General features: G+C 41.6%; 1 protein-coding gene across 1 annotated transcript; it reads right to left on the bottom strand.

Annotated features, from left to right (window-relative positions):
• Positions 1 to 433: 433 nt before the first annotated feature.
• Positions 434 to 14,576, bottom strand: LRRC31 (leucine rich repeat containing 31). The gene is made up of 10 exons (XM_010397402.4): positions 14,254 to 14,576; positions 13,654 to 13,908; positions 12,641 to 12,790; positions 12,095 to 12,262; positions 9,488 to 9,655; positions 8,455 to 8,622; positions 7,534 to 7,701; positions 6,312 to 6,479; positions 5,005 to 5,172; positions 434 to 3,851 (listed from the first exon to the last, which is right to left on the bottom strand). The coding sequence occupies exons 1-10, from the start codon at positions 14,264 to 14,266 to the stop codon at positions 3,532 to 3,534; spliced, it is 1,746 nt and encodes a 581-aa protein (XP_010395704.3). The 5' UTR covers positions 14,267 to 14,576; the 3' UTR covers positions 434 to 3,531.
• Positions 14,577 to 18,974: the final 4,398 nt, after the last annotated feature.

The following is an 18,974-nucleotide window of genomic DNA, read 5'->3' on the forward strand; positions in this document are numbered from 1 at the left end:
ACTCATGTTCACTCTCTATGCTTAGTAATGATTCCAATGATATCACAGTTTATAAACCTTACTTATGCACTTTAACTCCAGAGACAATCAGTACCTTGTTTGGAAATATGGAGTAGGATTCCAGACAGGCAGAACACACACTTCTACCAGGACCTGCATTACCATCCTGTGGGAACCCAGAGTGCAGAGAATATTTCTCTGCTTGTTTTGAAGGGTTCTACCCCCTTGGACAACACTGGTTTTGGCCTTTGTCCATGGAGAAAGTTGCCTACCCTCTGGGAAGAATTAGAATCTACACTGGTGTGAACTAAGTGATAGAATATAAGATTGTCACAGGGTGAAAAATTTAGAGGTTTTGGGTTTGTTAATATAGTAAATAGATAAAAGCAAAAAACATCAAAGTAGAGGATTGTTGTTGTTCTCCAGACCTTCTTCTTCTACTACTCCATATTCTGCAGTAGAAGTAGTTGATGATTAGACAAAGAATTCCACAGTTCCTGATTGTGTGACTAGATAATTAGTAGAAAAATAAAAATAATGTACACTTTTAGTGACCATTGGTTAGTTTACCTTTAAAAAGCCTTGAGCTTTCCTGCAACTTGCCTTTTGTATTTTGCTCTGCTTCGTGCTATGCTGTCGGCATGTGAATTATTGATAAGATATAATAAACAACCTGAAGACAGAGAAAATACAGAAATCCCATTCATCTCCCTGACTCCTGGCAAGGACTCTAAAAAGCCTCTCCGATCAAGAGAGATACAATTAAGGCGCTGGTCTGTGTCAATCCTGTCTTACAGCGGTGTAAAAAGCTGTTTGAAAGTATCTCCACACTTTCGCAAAACTGTTCACTGATGTTTTGACAATCTGCAGTTACAGCACTTTGAATGACTGCAAGCTGTCACGTCCTTAGTGGTACTGCTCCTCTCTAAGATGCTTTGGTGACAGTTTGTGATGTGTCTGTGTATGACAGGCTTATTTGAAAGCAGTGGGTCTGCAGGATGCAATTTCTGCCATGATTCTGGTTCTGACGCACCATAACACCTTTGTCATTAAGAAGAACCATGACAAACATAATATTATCTAATTCTTGCATGCCAAGTTTATGTGCAACCATGTCTTTCCACTTCGCCTGACACGCAGGCAGCTGCTTGTCCTAGACACATAATGTCCTTGTCTAGTTTTTATTCCGTATTGCTCAGCTACCCCTTAAGTCCCTCAGAGTTTTATTTGCAGTGTACATAGAGCACAGAGCTGGACTGGGGCCAGCCACTGTGCAGGTTCAAAATGCAGAGTGGGTGGGAGCAGAACCCTTTGTTTAGTTTAACTGGCTGGTCAGAACTGCAGTCCTGCTCTCCCTCCCCTTGTCTCACCTCAGGGAAGGTGGTGCATCCTGAGGGAGTTGGTGAAGGCAGGGCCACTGAGACAGCTATTCACAGAGTTCCATCCCCAGGCAGTGCTCTCTGAATCTGCATCCAGGGTATGGAACTCATTTCTGTTTGGCTCTTGATTGATACTGAAATCTCATTAATATGCTTGTTGGCAGGAGAGAGCTGGGACTCCAGGAAAGTGGGACAGCTCTGTTCTGATTTTCCATTTCATTAGGTAACTGAGGCTGTTTTGATTGTTTGGAAATGTCTAATGAAATTTTTTCACCCTAAGTAAAGGCAAAGAGGAACAGATCGAAGGATGAATCAGAAACTGCCAAGGAGGAAATCGTTGGAAGAGAAATTTCTGGGAAGACTGGCAGATTGACAGGACATTTAGTAGAGGTGATAAAAGGAACAAAACGTTTTTAGTGGCACAATAGGTATGACAGAATAGTAAGAGGGCAAAGGACTGAGCAGGGGGATCAGGCCCAGGGGAGAGTTTGCCAGCAGTGGGTCTGTACTGTGCTCTGGAGATGAGAATGAGGAGCCCAGCTATGAAAGAACAAGAAACCCCAACACTGAAGTTGAGTTCAGTCAGGAAGCCTTCAACAGAATGTAGACATTAGAGGTGAACTGGAGAGAGAGGTTCAAGTGGGAAAGGATTAATCCAGAGAAATTATCACAGAGCAGAAGAAAGATCAGTTTCCCAGTTGGATCAAAGGCAGATTTGAGCAGGAAAGTCACATGAAGACAAGTGATAAAAAGAACAGGTTGGTGTGCTGCTGCTAAACAGACATGATGGTATTTCCCCATTAGAACAACTGTCCTGGCTTAAGTCACTGCTTGAAAATCTCTTGTTAGCCCTGTATGAAGCGGGGGCTCTTTTCTTTATTTCAGAGGTTTAGGATCCCACACAGCAATTGCCTACTGCCTCTGACCAAGGGACTCCAGTTCAACCCATTTCTCAAGCTGGGGGAGCCAAGTGCACTTTTCAAGTGGAACTGCAAGTGGAACCAGGAAGTCCAGGGTGACTCCTACATGAAATCATGGATTAAATGATCAATAGGTATCAGCACAGCATGGTCAGCTGCTGGTTATAGCCCTGAACAGGCAAAAGGTGATGTTGGAAGGGTCACATGGACTGAAAGCTGAATGTTGATCAGCATCTGCAGGGGAGAACTTGCTGAGGGGGGCCTTAGCAAGTTAGGAAAGTGCCACTGAATGATCCTGTTGTGCTTCTCCTCCAGGAGACTGCTGCAGCGTGTAGAGATGCTCAGAGCTAATTGAGCAGTACTTTATCCCTCAAGCTGTCTCAGGATTTCTCTAAGACTCCTCACTCAGTGGGCACATCTAATATCTTTACTTCCTAAAATACCTTACCGATGAATAATCCCACTGCAGTCCTGGAGCTCACGTGTTAACATGCTCCATGGCACAAGTGACTATGCCAGAATTTGGCATTTATTGATTGCTTTGTGTCCAAAATTCTTGTTAAAGTAGCAGGACATATCTCTGATTTAATCACAGCTTTTTCCTTGCCCCTGAGACTTGCAAAGACACCAATTAATGGTTTCTTACCTTGATTTTATTCTGATCCTCTACACAGGACTCACCTACACTATGAGATGGCATCAAGGGCCAGAGCAGAGGCAGACCAGCTCCTTCTGTATTCTCCTTACTGGACTAATCTGTAATGTTGAGTTGTTGGGATGGTTGCCAAATCTCCCAATTATGATTTAATTAATTCACAAAGAGGCAAAAGTTTGGGGGGAAAAGAAACTAAAATTAAAACATGGAGGTTTCAGGTATTTTCACATTAGAGGTATTTTTCCGAGGCCACATTCACACTGCCCACCCACTTGCACTAACACACACCCCAGCCCTTCCCTCCATGGCCAAACCTGCAGTGCATCCCCTCTGAATCCAGCACTGCTCTGCGGGCAGTGACCCTGAAGATAAAGTAGTGTAAGCATGGCCCAGAGAACCTGAAAGAATATGTTATTAAATGGAATGATCTGTGGTGCAGAAGGTTAAATAACAGTTTTCTATAATTGTGAAATTATTTCAAGAGATTATTAAAAACTGCAGTCTTCTAAGTCAGAGACACATAATGCTTGGTTCATGTGCTGCTCTCAAAAGGCCTTCCAGACACCTCCAACCTTCATCAACAGTAAAAACGAATGTTTCTTTTGTTGTCTTGATTAAAGCTTTCCATTTGCTTCCTCTGGGACTCTGAAAGGGCCCATCTTTGCATGCCCAGCTCTGCCAAGGCTGGCAGCTGTGTCAGTGCTGCCAACAATTCCCTGAACCATGGCCCACAGTCCCGGCAGGATGAAGGCCGGAGGCTCACATCCAGCTCCGAGAGTTCCTTGAATGCTCCTAAACCTTGGCAGAAGACAGCCCAGCCTTCATCAGAGATGTTGTTATTATAACTCAAATCCAGCTTCTGCAATCTGGCTAAATGGCCATCTTGCCTCAGGGATGCTGCAAGAGATGACAGACACAAACATAACTAATAAATCCTGGCAACTGCTTTAAAAGCTTCTCAGAAAGGAGAATGGTATTTTAATACCTCATTTCAGCAGTCAAACAGCAAGATTTAACTCCTCAGCAGCATAAAACCACTTGCTGCTGATCTCAGAAAGACAGTTTTATAACAGCTGAAGGAGTGTACAACACTTAAAGCACAGGCAGTTCAAGAAGAACAAAGTATTGAGTTAAAAGTGTATGGCAACCCAAAAACCTTGGAGTCAGTTGGAAGGAGGCTATATCAAGTGCCAATTATAAGAGGCAGACAGGCTTTACAGGGAGATTTAGAAAGAGGAAAGCAAAACTAGGTGAGACTGCATGACTACAACAGCCACCTCTCACTGTGGGAGGGTCTAATATACCCTAAAGGGATCCTTAACATATGATTGGCAAAGGAAACACCCATCAAGGGTGATGGTTTTTAAAGTAAAAAATATTCAGGCTTCACCTCACCAAATTTCACATTCCAGGGCCTCACAGCTGTCACACAGCTATTGCCAATCTCAGACACTCAAACCCCTGAGTCGGGCCCACAGAATCACAAGGATGAGTATAAAATAAGAAAGTTTCAAAAGAATCCTAGAATTTAGTCCTTTATCAGTTTTCCAGTACTTCTTAGCAGCTGCTAAGAGGTGGGTGAAAACATTCCTGGTTTAATTCTCCCCAAGTAGCCTGACTCCAGAAACCCACCTAATGGACTGGGAGCTGCTAGTGCCTGTATTACTGGCTGTCAGCACAGACATTTTTTTCTAAAGTACTGAGCCCTAAAACAGCATCCGAGAGAAATAAAACTCCTCAGAGGCAGCTTTAAATATTTGATATAAAAAACAGATGCAAACCCTACATTTTCTAAATGATGCTTTTGTTTGTATTAATACATAAAAGTGCTAAAAGATTCTTTGCATTTTAGCCTTTTAGGCTTTTCCACTGGGCATGTCCAGGACACACAGAAAAATGAAACCCCTTTCTGGGAAAAACACTTCTGTATTTTCCATGTTTTCATTTGATTTATGCAAAACCATGCTCAGCCCATGGAACAAGCCCCTTCTGAATTGTGGTCTAAATGCCCTGGCTCCTTGAGTGCTAGTAAATACCATGTTATACGTACTTAGAAGTGCCAAGTCTTCAGCCACCAAGTTACAGCTGCTCAGTCTTAACACTTGAATCTCCGTTGCAAGCTTTAGTGCTCCCAAAAGCAGCTTTAGGTTCCCACCAACGCACTTATTCCAAGAAAGGTCTAATATCTCCAGTTCAGGAAGGTGAAGGGCAGCCTCAGCTGAAAAGATTAAGACCCGCAACTTCTGCTTACTAAGAGAAAACAACATGGCCTCAGCAGACACCTCACCTGCAATTCACCCATAAATAGGATCCTAACAGGCTGAGTACCTGTGCTTAGAGTGAATTTTTTTATCCCAATAAAAGTCAGACAAAAGATAATAAGAAGGGTCTGCCTATAGAATCTATGAGGACTCTAAGGAGAGGTTTTCTTGTCTTTCTATTCACATTATTGCCTTGGCCTTGTTGCACTGAATTAATTTAATAACTTGCTTTTAAACCATTTTATATTTATTTAAAAACAGCAAGTTTTTTTGCTGTGAACTCACTATTTAGGGTGTAAAGCTCTCTATCTTTTGACAGCTCTGATTTCCATGGTGTCACTCTTATATTTATATCACTACAATTATGTAATACTCTTTCTGCAAGGACCTCTGACCAGCTTAGCTTGCTACTGCTTCTGCTGGAGGCAGTCAAGTCTTACTCCAGGTTTAATGTCACTGTAAACAGTACAAAATACAAGTGCACAAGACACAGTAACTGAGAGATCCCTCTGTACTAAGATTTCATGTGCCATATGGAACACCTATCAAAGGCCACTAATCCACAGAGATTTGCAATAAGTAGGCAAAAGAGGCTGAATTTACATGTCCTGTGTTAGATTGGACTTTTCTTCATGGCTATGCAATATCTGTTCCACCACTGCAGTCATTTCCTCCATTTCCCCATGCTGAACTCTAACCCAGAAAGTTTCTACTGAAATTTTCACCTGCAGTGAGGTGAAAAACCCTCAGTCAAAACTTTAGCCCAGTGAGTAAAGTGTTACACCCAGACTATGATTACAACATAACATAAAAGCATGTTTTTCTTTTTTCCCCCAAAATTAGGGAATATCTAAAAGCTCACAATCAGACAAAGGACTAAGTGAACTTCACCCCCTCAGGTATAGTAGAGGAAGCCATACAATTCTCTTCCCTTGAAACCTGGTCCTACAAAGCACTGGTTTCGTCACAGGCATTTCCACTCGGGACCTGAGGTATAATGTAACCATGATCCTTGGAGTTCAGCCAAAGGAGAAGGGAATGCTTTGTCCTACAGGGATACACAGAGAACAGGCACACTTTAAAGAAACACTCCTACCTAGTGATGAAAGGGACTCTTCACCTAAGCCACAATTGCTGATGCTCACAGATCTCAGCTCCGGTAAAAACCTGAGCCTGCCCAGAAGAGGATCAGATGAGAGTCCTACATTTTTATTCGAGGATAAGTTCAGGTCTTGAAGACTGGAGAGTAAAGGTATCACCTGGCCTATGAAAACATGAAATATTTATTAGACAGTCACTAATCCATAAAAAATGTGTAGTTGTATATTTGCCTGACATAATTTCTTTTCTTTATAAATCAATCCAAAAGTCAAGACCAAGTTTTTACAGTCAAGTTCATGGTGAGTAATGCTTTAGACCATAAATAGCCTTGTCATTTTCAGTAAAACTGTTTCAGAAATTAAGTCTTCCATGCTGTGTGGAGCATTGTCAGAATATGGCTTCCTGGAAATTTTAGGTGAAGTAGGGAATTTCCAAATGCATTCATTGCTAACTGAAACTTCTTTCTTGTCTTAATGCTATTATTCTCTATTATTCAATAAATTAAATCATGATTGATATCACTAATACTGAATATTTCCTAAAGCTTCATCATCATCATGTCTTCAAGTTGTTTGTCATGGAAAATAGGATGTGGGCAATATAGGCTTTGAGTCATGGGATTTTTTTTGTTGTTGTTGTCAAGAGTAAAGACAAAGTTATGGTAACAGAGAAAAACAGACTGTCTCACAAACTGATTGTGAAATGCCTTTTTCTTCATAGTGGTTTCTAGGTACATCAATTCAACTTGGAGAAAGCACACAGCAGCAGCAATGCAAGACCTCCTAAAATACCCTCTACTCGGTGTGCAGTTCATCAAGGGAGTTTTAGGCAGTTATATTTCCATGCACATACACACCATGGATCCATCCCGCTTATACCACTGGGGCACTGTCCCTGGATATTTCCTAAATCACTGATTATCAGAAAAAGCACTGCTTGGTGGCAGTTCCCACATTCCCATTGTGGGTCTGAATCATGGCAGATTCAGGTCCTTAGTTCCACATGGGATCAGACACTCTGAGATTTCCTTTGGTTCAGCGAAAAAACCCCATTCCATATTGACCAAGAAAGCTCTCCCCCACAGTGTACTTTCAGAGGTGCCTGATGAAAAAAGTCCTGAGATCAGTTGTTCTGCCAGGCAGAATCTTTTATGTCTTTGAGATATTTTCAGAAGGCAAAACTGAGATCCTTAATGGATTTCCTCAACATGTCCTTACACAAAACGGTCATGTCCTCTTCTGTGACGCAGCACTGGTGAAGATCAAGGACTTCCAGATTTTTCAAGCTGGCCAAATGAACTGTTGAGTCTTTAAAGCCACCACCAATCTCTCTGTTGCACGAGATGTCTAATTTCCTTAGCTCTGCAAGGTGCTGTAAAGCAGTGTCTGAAATGGAAAAGGGAACAGGCTGGTCACTGGCTGCCACAAGAGCCCAGGTCAGGGCTTTGGCATCTATTTACTTCAACGTCAAAGTTTGCCCAAGGTATTGCAGGCAAAGCTCCTGGGCTAAGCTTCAGTGTATAATCACAGCAGACACACAGTAATACAGCAAAGCCTCCCTGTCCATGCAGCTCCATTCTTCTCTGGGAGAGCAGGTGAAGGTGAGGCCAGCTCATCCCCCAGGTCCAGTCAATCCTCAGCCTTTTGCAGAAATTACTGCTGGATGTGCTAATTAATGCCAGTTGTTTTGCCACATCCACTAGGGAGGGGCACATATAACAATCCCATTTCATGGGGCTCCACTGGACACTCTTTAAGTGATAATGGAAAATTTGGATTTCCTTTGGAAAGTAGGATTAGCTTGTTAAAAGTTAGCTGACCTGTTTGTGTCTTTGTCTGTGTTCTGTCTGGGGAAAGAGGAAGCACATCCAGGGAGCCACAGCCCTGAGATGTGTCTCAGATAAATGGTGTGGAGGGTGACTCTCCCCACTGACTTTCACAAGCTTGAGCTCAGGGCAGATAAATTCCACTCCTGCTGAAAGGCCCTGCAGAGTCTTTTATCAGTCCTCAAACAGCAAATAATGATTGCCCATTAATACTGCCAAACCATCAGCAAAATCCCACCTCATTGCCTTTCTTAAATGGTTTTCAGATGTACAATTTATTCAGAATGAAAGTCTTCTGAACATAAAGTCTAACCTAAGCTCTGGAGGCTGTCTTGCTTTAATCCACACATGTGCAAGTTTAACTCTTTCAAGCCTGGCACATTTTTCAGATCCTGAGCAATAACCTTCATGCTGCAGCCAATGTTTTTGTTGATAGAGAGATCTAATACTTCGAGGTTTGGGATCACATTTAGAATTTCAGCTGGGGAGAAAAAAAGAAAAGAAAACTAGAATTGGTAATTGTCTGTAATACATACAGATGAACTCTAGAAAAGTACAGCACCATGATAAACAGGAAGAGGTGGCCTGGGTTTGCCTGTAAGTGTGGTTTAGACTTGCTAAATTCCTGTTCTACCCAAACAACACAGTAACATAAAGATTGGATAGGAATCAAGAAATCTGTGAAAAACATTTATAAAAATAAAAGTGAAAAAATACAAGGACTGTTAGAAAAATACAGGGGAATAAAAAGCAGAAATACAAAGAGAAAGAAAATTTTCTACTGAAAATACATAGGAATGTGTGTTACATATGGGGCTCCTCCTACAGTGGAGATGAGAGCCATGAGGCTTCTCTTTACTGAGCAAACACCTTTTAAAACACACAATGAGATAAAAAGACCACACAGGATTAAGCTGCTATGGTGAGAGGACAGAAGGAAAGGGTGGTCAGTGGTTGCCAACTCAGCCTAAATTCCCAGTCCTCAGACCTTCTTTCCAATCCCATGGCCAACTACATATTCAGTTGCTTAATTTTAAGCAATCAGTGGTGGAAATTCTGGCACATGTTTTTTGCTCAAGGTCTCAAAGAATCCAGAAACCCTGGACCACTGAGGCAGCCAGACTGTGGTTTAGATCTTCTCAACCCTCCCTCATACGATTAGAGCGAATAATTTCCTTCTTTGGAAGAAAGTGCATTAAATCCCCACATCATAAATACTGTTATAATGCAGAGCTTGAAATAAATTAACTTTTCACTAATACTGAGCTCAGTACAACCATCATCTAAGTCAAACAAGTTCCATTTTTGTGAAGCCAGTCTCAGCCCAGCTCAATGGACACACATACCAAGGGATTCTCCATCCTTTGCCGTCAGGTTACAGTCTGTAATTTTCAGACATTTTAATTTGCATCCATCCTGGAGTTTTTTTGTCAGCAGTGATAGTTTTCCACCTATGTTACTGTTCCATGATAAATCCAGTTCTTCAAGCTGAGAAACAATTTCAAATGCCTCTCCTGTAATGGAAGTCTAGGATGATTCATTCTATGTATCAATTTCAGTGCAAACAAAAATACAGGTTTGGAATATATTAAAGAGGAAGGTTAGATGCTTAATACTCAGTTTACTTTATATTGAATGTCTTGTCGGGAAAATTGTTAAATAAATGAATTATTGCTTCTGCAGCAGTGTTGCATAAAATCTCACATTGTCTAAGGAGCAATATAGATCACAAGTCATTGTCACAGTGCACACAAACATGAAATTTATTTGGATTCCCAAACCCTCCTCAGGCTGTTTGGCCTGTGCTGGGACCAGAAAGTCCAGTCTAGAGGGAAATCAGTATAGATGACAAGTCTGAATTTACTGTCATATAGAATTCTGCTCTGTTTTATTTGGCAAATTTCCAACATCCTCTGTACTGTGTCCACAGATCATTTTGGAGGGAATGAAAGAAGTCCTCTCACAACCACTTCTGAAATGGGAAAATTTCATTTCTGACAGGAATTTCTGACTCACTTCGTAAGAAACCAAGATGAGTATTGTTTTGACTCAAACTAACTTTCCCTTGATTTCAAGGCAGGCAGAACTGACTTTTACTACATTCAGAAAAATCAGCCTTTTCCAGGCTTGACATACCTGCCAATCTGAACTATGTTAGGGTTTATTTGAAATACTAACATCCCACGGTAAAATCCAGCTTCCTAGCTTCCTTTGTAGAGGAGGGAGGCAGAGCATATTTGCATAAACTCATTCCCACAAAAGATCAATTAATCAGACCATATGCAAATACAATTTCAAAGTGTCATACACAATTTTCTTGATCTAAAGTCCAATAACTGAGAATTGTATTTTAACAGTAACATTTTTTCATGTCTGGGTGGTTTTCATAATTAATTTTTCACAAAAGATTTATAATAGAAAAATAATTATTTCTGTAAGTGAATATCTGGGTTTGAGAGGAAAGGACATGTCTTAATTTTTATTTTTGCATTTATTTTAAATTATTGCCTCAGTATTGAACACTGAGCAATGCTCTACAGTTGACAAGTGCAGCATAGCCTGTTTCTGTTCTACATGAGGACTATAGAATTCCAGACACATTTTCCTCCCAGAAGACAAATAAAGGAATATAACTCCAGGAATGGTTTCCTATCACCTCTCACAGTCAAGCTCTGAGCAATCACATAGAATAGGTTGATATTATGGTTCTATTTCAGACATTGATTTCTAAGCAGGATGTGCTGAGTCCACAAGAGGCCACATTTCTTCAGAGAGATGTGGACAAGGTCACACAGCCAGGATTGGCCTAAATATACAAGTTGTTTTCAAAATCACAGGCAAAATCAATGCAAACTGACTGTTGCTATTCCACATGTCAAGGACATCACATTTTGACTGGAAATTCAAGTCCTGCAATCAATTTTGCATCTGTCCCAGAAGAAGCTAAACCAAACTGGGAAGGAAATGGCACTGGAGAACCTGGCAGAATAAAGTAATTGTGAAAATAACCAATAAAAATCAAAAGGAAAAAAAATATGAGAAAGGGGTTGGAAAGAGAATGAAATAATTTTGAAAAGAGGTTAGAAAATTAAATACACAGATTTTACACTCATCAGAAACAGAGCAGTTATTTTCACCAGCTTTTGTAGAGATGCTTATTTCCTCCCCAAGAGATAGCATGACCCACTTTTTATCTGCCACCATACATGTTGTATTATTTCTGAACCTTTCCTGGAAAAGGCTTGGATATGGATGACATAAACAAACCCCAGCTTTATGACACAGACCCCTTTTAGAACTTACAAAATAAGCAGTAACTTTTATCATTCCTAATTTATTGTGTTTGCCCTTCTTTTAAATACAAACCACAGATCCACCCCAGAGTAAACTCCAAGCCCAGAGGTGACTCCATGTCAGAACCTGAGTGTGTAACACCACCTTTAAAACCTTTACATCTCATGCTTTGCAGAAAGCCGGGTGCAGGCACTCCAAGCAAAGAAGTAAGCAGAGGAATAAGCTTCTCCCAGACTTGGAAAACACCAAGCCATAAAGCTCTGAAGCAGCACTTCTGGTTTTAAGTCTCCTCCCAAAAGACCACTGGGGTTCTCATGATGAGCACTCACCTGTCCTGCAGCTCCAAGACCTAAGCTGGCCCTATTGTAACTGACTCTGCTTCTAGCCAAAAAAATCCTAATCCAAATTGAAAACATTCTTTCCTGCAAATAAGACTGAATTCTGTTCCCTTCTGAGTGTGAGAGCTTCACACCCTGAGGAATGACTCTGCAGAGCTACCTAAAGGTGTAAGGTCACCCATAAGCCCAAGTTTCTACTGTTTTGCAGCAGGAGTTTACTTTGCTCAGTGTGGAAGCAGCAGGAGCAGGACATAGGAAGAGATGAGATGGATTACATTAGCCCCAAGCTGTCTGGAAGTAAATGTAAATGAAATCCTGTACCTAAGGAGATGACATCCTCAGCTGTCAGCCTGCAGCTGTTAAGTCGGAGGACTTTTAACAGGTTCACATGATGAAGATGGACAGTGAGAGCCTTCAAAGTCCCTCCAACACAACCATTCCAGGACAGACTGATCTCTTCCAGCTCTGGGAGAAAGGGCAGTAAAGAAGCTGTAAGGAAAGAAAAGAAAAACTTTTCTGTTTCATGTTTCTGCACACCCTGGATATCGATGTATATTGAGATGTTTTCTACAACCAATACAAAATTATAAAGCCATGAGAATTTGTACCTCACTTTTCTTATCTGTATCTGAATGAAGGACATTCATCTGCTTCACAGATCTGGATGATTTTTATATTTATATATATATTACAAAATTTATATAATTTGTAAACTAATATTTCTCAGGGACCTGGAACCATTAGATGAAATGTCAATATGGCCTGTATAAAAGAAAGGGAAGGGAAAAGAGGAGAGGGAACAATTGAACAGGCAAATAAAATTAAAGGAATATATGAAGTGATTAGTTGAATAAAATGTGCATTTACCCAGCTCTGTTACATCTGCCGCATTTAACGCACAATTATTTAGATCCAGATTCTTGCTGTTGGGTTTCTTTCCCAGTTTCTCCATGAACTGGTTAAATCTCTGCTCACCAGATGGTGACTCCACTTCAGAAGTGAGATGTGAAAGTCCATCTGAGCAACAAAGAAAACAGGGCCCTGGTTACCTCTGCTACGAAACACCACTGTAAATCCTGCCTGAGGCTTGCAGGTGAAGGCTTTAGGAAATGAATCAAATCTGTCAATAAACCAGGCTCTATTTTTCATCAATGTGGACAACAACCCGACTGATAAGATCACTATAGATCAAATCAGTACAAAGTTCCTGCTGCATTTTCATACATCTGTGTGAGGCAGTTCCTGATTTTCTGGGCTTTCAAAGAAAAAGTTACAGAAAATAGCAGTCCCACTCTCAGTAGCTGCCCTCTTATTGTTTCCCCAAACTGACCCAAGCCCCTTAGGACAAAGGATGGGGTACTAAGCCTCACCTTCCAGCTGCTTTTGAAAAATAGTTCCATTTTCTCTGGAGTGGATGTAAAGAGTATTCTTGTGTGTGCAAAATAACATAAATGATGGATTCCCATTCCCTTCCCCTCCCCCTGCCCAGTGTCAAGGGATAGGAAACATCTGCTCCTGTTGTCTTCAGACTGCTTTAGCAGAACAGAGACCCATCTTAAATACAACAAGCCAAGCTACTGCTCAAAGCCTGGCTCTGAAACCAAATAAGCTCTGCAACTAATGAGCTGACTTCAGCACTGACTCTCACATTGCAGACCAAGAGAGAAGTCATCCAAAAGCTTTATCCTTCCTCAGCAACACGGATCTAACTCCTTGCTTGGCCTCTATCAAATCAGAAAACATGCTTGATAATGTTCCAATCAGAAGTAAATCCTGGCTAGAGGATAAACTGTAGGCAGCAAATACAGGATTTTGGCTAGCAAAAAACCAGCTGATTTTCTCTGAAATTAAAATATTTACTCATATTGTACCACCATTACCTTCTACAGAGAGATCTTGCTTGTCACTCTGGTCATCAGCTCCAGCATGGCTTATTTCTGTTTCTTCAACTTCCCTTCTGTCCTTGCCTTCAGATTTCCCAAAGTCAAAGCCCTTGAAGAATTGTTTGACAGCTGAAGGCTGCTCTTGCCTTTTTTCAGGAGCACACCTCTTTCCTTGGAACTGCTTTATAACAAAGTCAAATGGGGAACTCTTTGGGTTGTCCTCTTCATGCCTATCCTGGCAGTTCTGGTCATCTTTCAGGGGATCAGCAGACAGAATTCGATTTAGTAACGTTTACTCTTGCTTACCTTTTTTCAGATGCACTGACAATTTGTCACCATTACCTCCATCCAAACATATATCATAGCCATGATACAAGTGTTCAAGAGCAGAGCACTTACAATTACAAAAAGCTGAAGCATTGTTTAAAGTCTGGGTCTTAATATGTTGTCACAGCTGTATTTCTTAGAAATACAAAAATGACACAAACCAGTGGACCTCCATGTACACTACAGCTCTACTGAGCTGTAGAGAAATCCTGCTTTTTCTGGTTGTGATTTCCTGCTGTGGAGAGATATTATTTTAAACAAAGAACATACCTGTCTTTTCCATGGGCAGACCTGAGGATCCCTTTCACTCTTTTCAGTTTTTACAGCACTTTCAGGGTTTCCATGTAGTTTTCTCTCACAAGTTTCTCTCTTCATCAGTACGATAGCAGCAGCTCTGCACAAGTGGTTTGTGGGCTCTTTCCTGATGTCTCTATTCCTCTGTACTCTATCCCAAAGTCTGCCATTCCTGGGGCTGAGAAGTCCATTTAAATGTTTCGGTCATGTCCCAGCTTAGATCACTCTCAAGGCAGAAATCAGGAAGTGGCAGCAAAATCTTCGCTACTGCTCGCAAACCACTGCATGTCCCTGAGACAGCTGTTGTTAAAGAGGCTGAGTCACCGTAGAGATCAGATTACAAGACTACCTGAAGAAAAGCTCTTTGTTTTCCCACCCCTTTTGTCCATACTGGTCAGCAATAGTGTTGGAGGCTGAGCAGAGCCCTGCTGTCAGCAGGATGTTGCACAGCTCAGTAAGAAAAAGGGATACCGAGGAGTAGGATACTCCTGATCATTTTAGGGCCACAGGAGACAGGAGAGGAGAGGTCACAATCATCTTCTGGGCAACACCATGATACAACATTACAATGCAATCATTGGACACACCTTATATATACCTCAAACTTCAGCACACCTTTTTTTTTCTGTCTGCCCTAAAGTCTGATTTCCTCAATGGTGAGCATCACAATTTCTGTCCTAACCATACTTATGGCCATTTATGCTGAATCTCTTTAGGCTTGATAATCTTTTTCAGTTCTTTCCTTTTGTAGGCAAAACCAGCCAAACCCTTCTCGTCTCCCCTCATGTGAAAAACTCTCCATTTCCCTTTTCATTTCCTGCTCACCTTTGTCTCCACCTGCTGCAATATAATTTATACTCCCTTAGATACAAGGGACCATCCACAGATATGTATACACTAAAGACATATGCAAACTGGAGTGATTTTAGTGGGGAATGATAAAGCTGGTAAACAAAACCAACAATTCCTTTGCAAGCAGGTGAGCAGACACCAGCCTGAGGACAGGCTTGGCTCAGTGTGAAAACAGACAAAGGATTCAGACAGGGTGGAATGAGGCACAGAGTGATGCAAAGAGTCAACAGGGTAAGATGAGGAGAAGAAAAACTTAAAGTGAACATCAGGAAAATCCTCTTGCCCATGAGAGGTCCCATGCTGGCAAACATTTAGAGCAGCTAGAAATGCACAAAACCACTGGGATCAATCATCTTTCTCTGTAGGAAAGGAGGGCACACTTCTATTCCAGAAAGGATCTCCAAGCTGGCTTTAGGGTTTCTGATACCAGGAGTGGTTGGCCTGCCCCAGTTTCTGAAATTAGCATCTCACTACAGACCTGTATCCACATCAGGAATTTGTGCTAAGTCACTTCATGTGTCCAGGCATCTCAGCTATGCAGATGATGGAAAATCCCAGCATTTCTGTTCGTAAACAACTGAATTTGACAGTTCTTCGCTCGTGCTTAACAACAGTGACCAGGAATGAAGCAGAGACCAAGGAACCCATGTTTGTGAACATGTCCCAAGACTTCTCAATGCCCACTGCAATTCAATGAGAACATGGAACAGAAATATTTGATAATCTCTGTCCTGTGAAACTGGAGAAATCCTTAAGCATGTTAAGCACTAATTACAGTGGTTATCCTGGGCTAACTCACATGCTCTGATATCAGTATTTCAGGTGATGTGCTGCCAATTGAGCAGTTCTTTCACCACTTGAGGCTGTTGAATGACAGTGACAATACCCCACAGAACCACGACAGCATCCCTGTAATCTGGTGAGAAGGGAAACACGGTGGTCTCCTCTTCCTAAAAAGCAAATCTTTACCTTTTTTCACATCAGCTATGAGGAAAGAGGTGACAACAGGGTTATCCCCCTAAAAAAGCAGGATAATGAGGATGAGGTGGCTGCACTGGGCTGAAAACATGAGCATCACTCTGCAATAGGCCCAGGCTGTGCTGTGAACGTGTGATATATCACACCAGCCAGGCCCAGCCGTGCCCTGTGAGCTGCTCTGTCCATCTCCCCACTGCCACACTTCTGAACAGGTGTCCTGCTCCTGCCTGGCAGAGCCCTGTGTCTGCTTCCTGCAGGATGTCATGGACAGCACGGGGCAGGCTTAGCTTTTGGAGTTTAAAAATAATAGACGCCTTCCCCTTTCTATCCAGTTAAATGGCCTGTGACCATCTGCCAAGTGCTCAGTGTCACACTTGTTTACATCTACTCTTCCTTCTGTCTAGACCTGGGGCAAGGTTAGGAACAGAACCAATTTTGGAACAAAATAGTTTAAGTTGCATCCCACACAGCACCCACCGGGGAGAGATTAATGTGGATTTTTGTACTTTGCCTCATTGTGACTCCTTAATCCGGCATATATTCCAAAGAAATAATGCCATTAGAGGATTAGTGCCACAAGTTCATTTGAGAAAAAGGATTTGCAAACACTGAAATCCTATATTCTATGTGCTTAATCACTGAGTATCATTTTGGGGATTTCCTCTCCCTTTAGTAGTGTCTCTTTCAATGAAACCCAAGCACATCAGCAACTCTGTTTTGGATGGCCCTTATTATCCACTAAAGGAAAACAAACCCCCAAGCATCTAGTTAAAATAATACAGAGTCTAAACACACTGGACTAAACCCATCCTTGCTGTTGTACAATCACAGTTATATCAGGGAGACACTTGGCCCAGTATTTATATAGAATGTAATTATTTGGGTTATATATCTGTTAGGGAGTTTTGATTATCTGAGTCCTGCAGCACTTAATAACACTGCGACCCTTGTTTGCTTCCATGGCCATTCCCTTCCCCAGCTTTGCCTCTGCAGGGTTCTCTTGCTTGGCCTGACTTGTTGCTGGCTGTGCTGATGAAATGGGGGCAGTTACATGGGGCAAGAAATTGGTGGGGTTGCAAAAATGTTCATTGCCCTGTGGCTAACTTTGCCAGTTCCAGGTGATGCACTCGTGGGCTGCACTGACTCAGAACACACATGCCAGGAGCTGCTGCCAAGGGAGGGTAAAGGAAGAGTGGCCTGGTCCAGCACCAGGTTTGCTGCCCTATTCTTTCCCAGACACATGCTTCAAACCATGATCTCTACAGCTCTCTTCATCCTCTCTCTCCTGCTCTGTCCCTTCCACTCATCCTCTGACTTTGACCCCTCAAAACTGAGGCAGGAGAATTCAGTGTTGCCCACACAGCTGGGAATCCCTCAACTGGCACTGATGCTTTGTTGCTCATGCCAAGCATCTGTGTCACCCACTAATTTAGTGTTGACTTTCTTTATACCCAGGCAATCGACAGAGCAGGAGGGATGGGCTTCAGAAGAAACTGCACACACAATGGCCTGGAAGGACCATTCCCCAAGGAATGCCTGCCTGACCTGAAGGGGCTGCACACTTGGCAGGTCAAGGCCAGGTTCAAGGCCAGGCTGGACGGGGCTTGGAGCAACCTGGGATAGTGGAAGGTGTCCCTGCCCTTGGCAGGGGGTTAGAACTGGATGAGCTTTAAAGTCCCTTTGATACCAAACCATTCTGGGAACCTATGACAGTCTTGTAAGAGCATGTGCTGGATGAACTGGTTGTGTGCAGAGCTGTGTGACAGCCCCTGTTGTCACTGATTTTTAATAGCTGTAAGAATTCCAACCTTTGCATATTCCAGCATGATCAGCTAAACATGATCTATAGAATTCTGAAGCAATCTTTTTTTCAAAGCCAGAATTTACATTACCTACTATTAAACAGTAGTGACAATAAGTAGATTTTTCCAACTAAGTCATACTGAATATACGTTTTGAATTCCATAAAAAACAGGACTTACAGATCTATTGCAGCAAATGTATATCTATACACAGAATGCAGATACTTTTAACACTCAGATATCAAGTTACTCTTTTTTAAATGGAGCTACACAAATGCAAATTTAACTTTCAATCTCTATTACAATACACTAGATTGATAGAGAAGATTTTCAGTCTGGAAAATTCTTTTTGGTTGAACTTCTGCCAGGATTAATCCCCCTTCAGTTAATCATTTACATGAATGGGCAATCTGCAGAGTTCATGCAAGGCCTGCAAACTATATTAATTACTAGAAACCTAATTACAAATCAACAGAGTCACGGGATCAGTGTTACCTCCATAGAGTACCATCTGGTACAATGGGGATGGATAGTTCAGCAAAACTCCTCATTGCATTCTGTGGAACCTCAACCTGGACATGTGTTGCCAGAGAGAGCAAGTTGATGCAGATATAGGAGCTGGTTATAAAGCATTTTTAGGCTCATCCTAAATGACAGCATCCAAGCCCTGTATTCTAGCTGCTGTTTCAAAAGTTACTTCAAAAAAGAGTATTTATTCAACACTTTTCTTTTTGAATGTGATACCAATGCTGTCATAACTTGCCTTTCCACATCCAAAAATACCCTAAATCCATACAAAAGGTAATGAAAAAAATCACTAAACAAGCAAATATGAAAACATGTCTACCATAAAATGCTTTCATTAAAGGTATTGCATGTATTGTCATTCACTTCACTAATTATTACTCCAATTTAAAAGTTATGTCCAGAAATTCCATAAATGACAGGAACATGGCACAGTGAAGCTTCCATTAAAATGAAATGTTGCCAATACATTTGCTCTTTCAGAAAATGGCCAGTTTGAAAGTTTTGACCAAAACATGTCAGTCTTGTTTTACACCATGT

Source organism: Corvus cornix, chromosome 9 (assembly GCF_000738735.6).
Source record: "Corvus cornix cornix isolate S_Up_H32 chromosome 9, ASM73873v5, whole genome shotgun sequence".
In the NCBI taxonomy this organism is placed as follows: domain Eukaryota; kingdom Metazoa; phylum Chordata; class Aves; order Passeriformes; family Corvidae; genus Corvus; species Corvus cornix.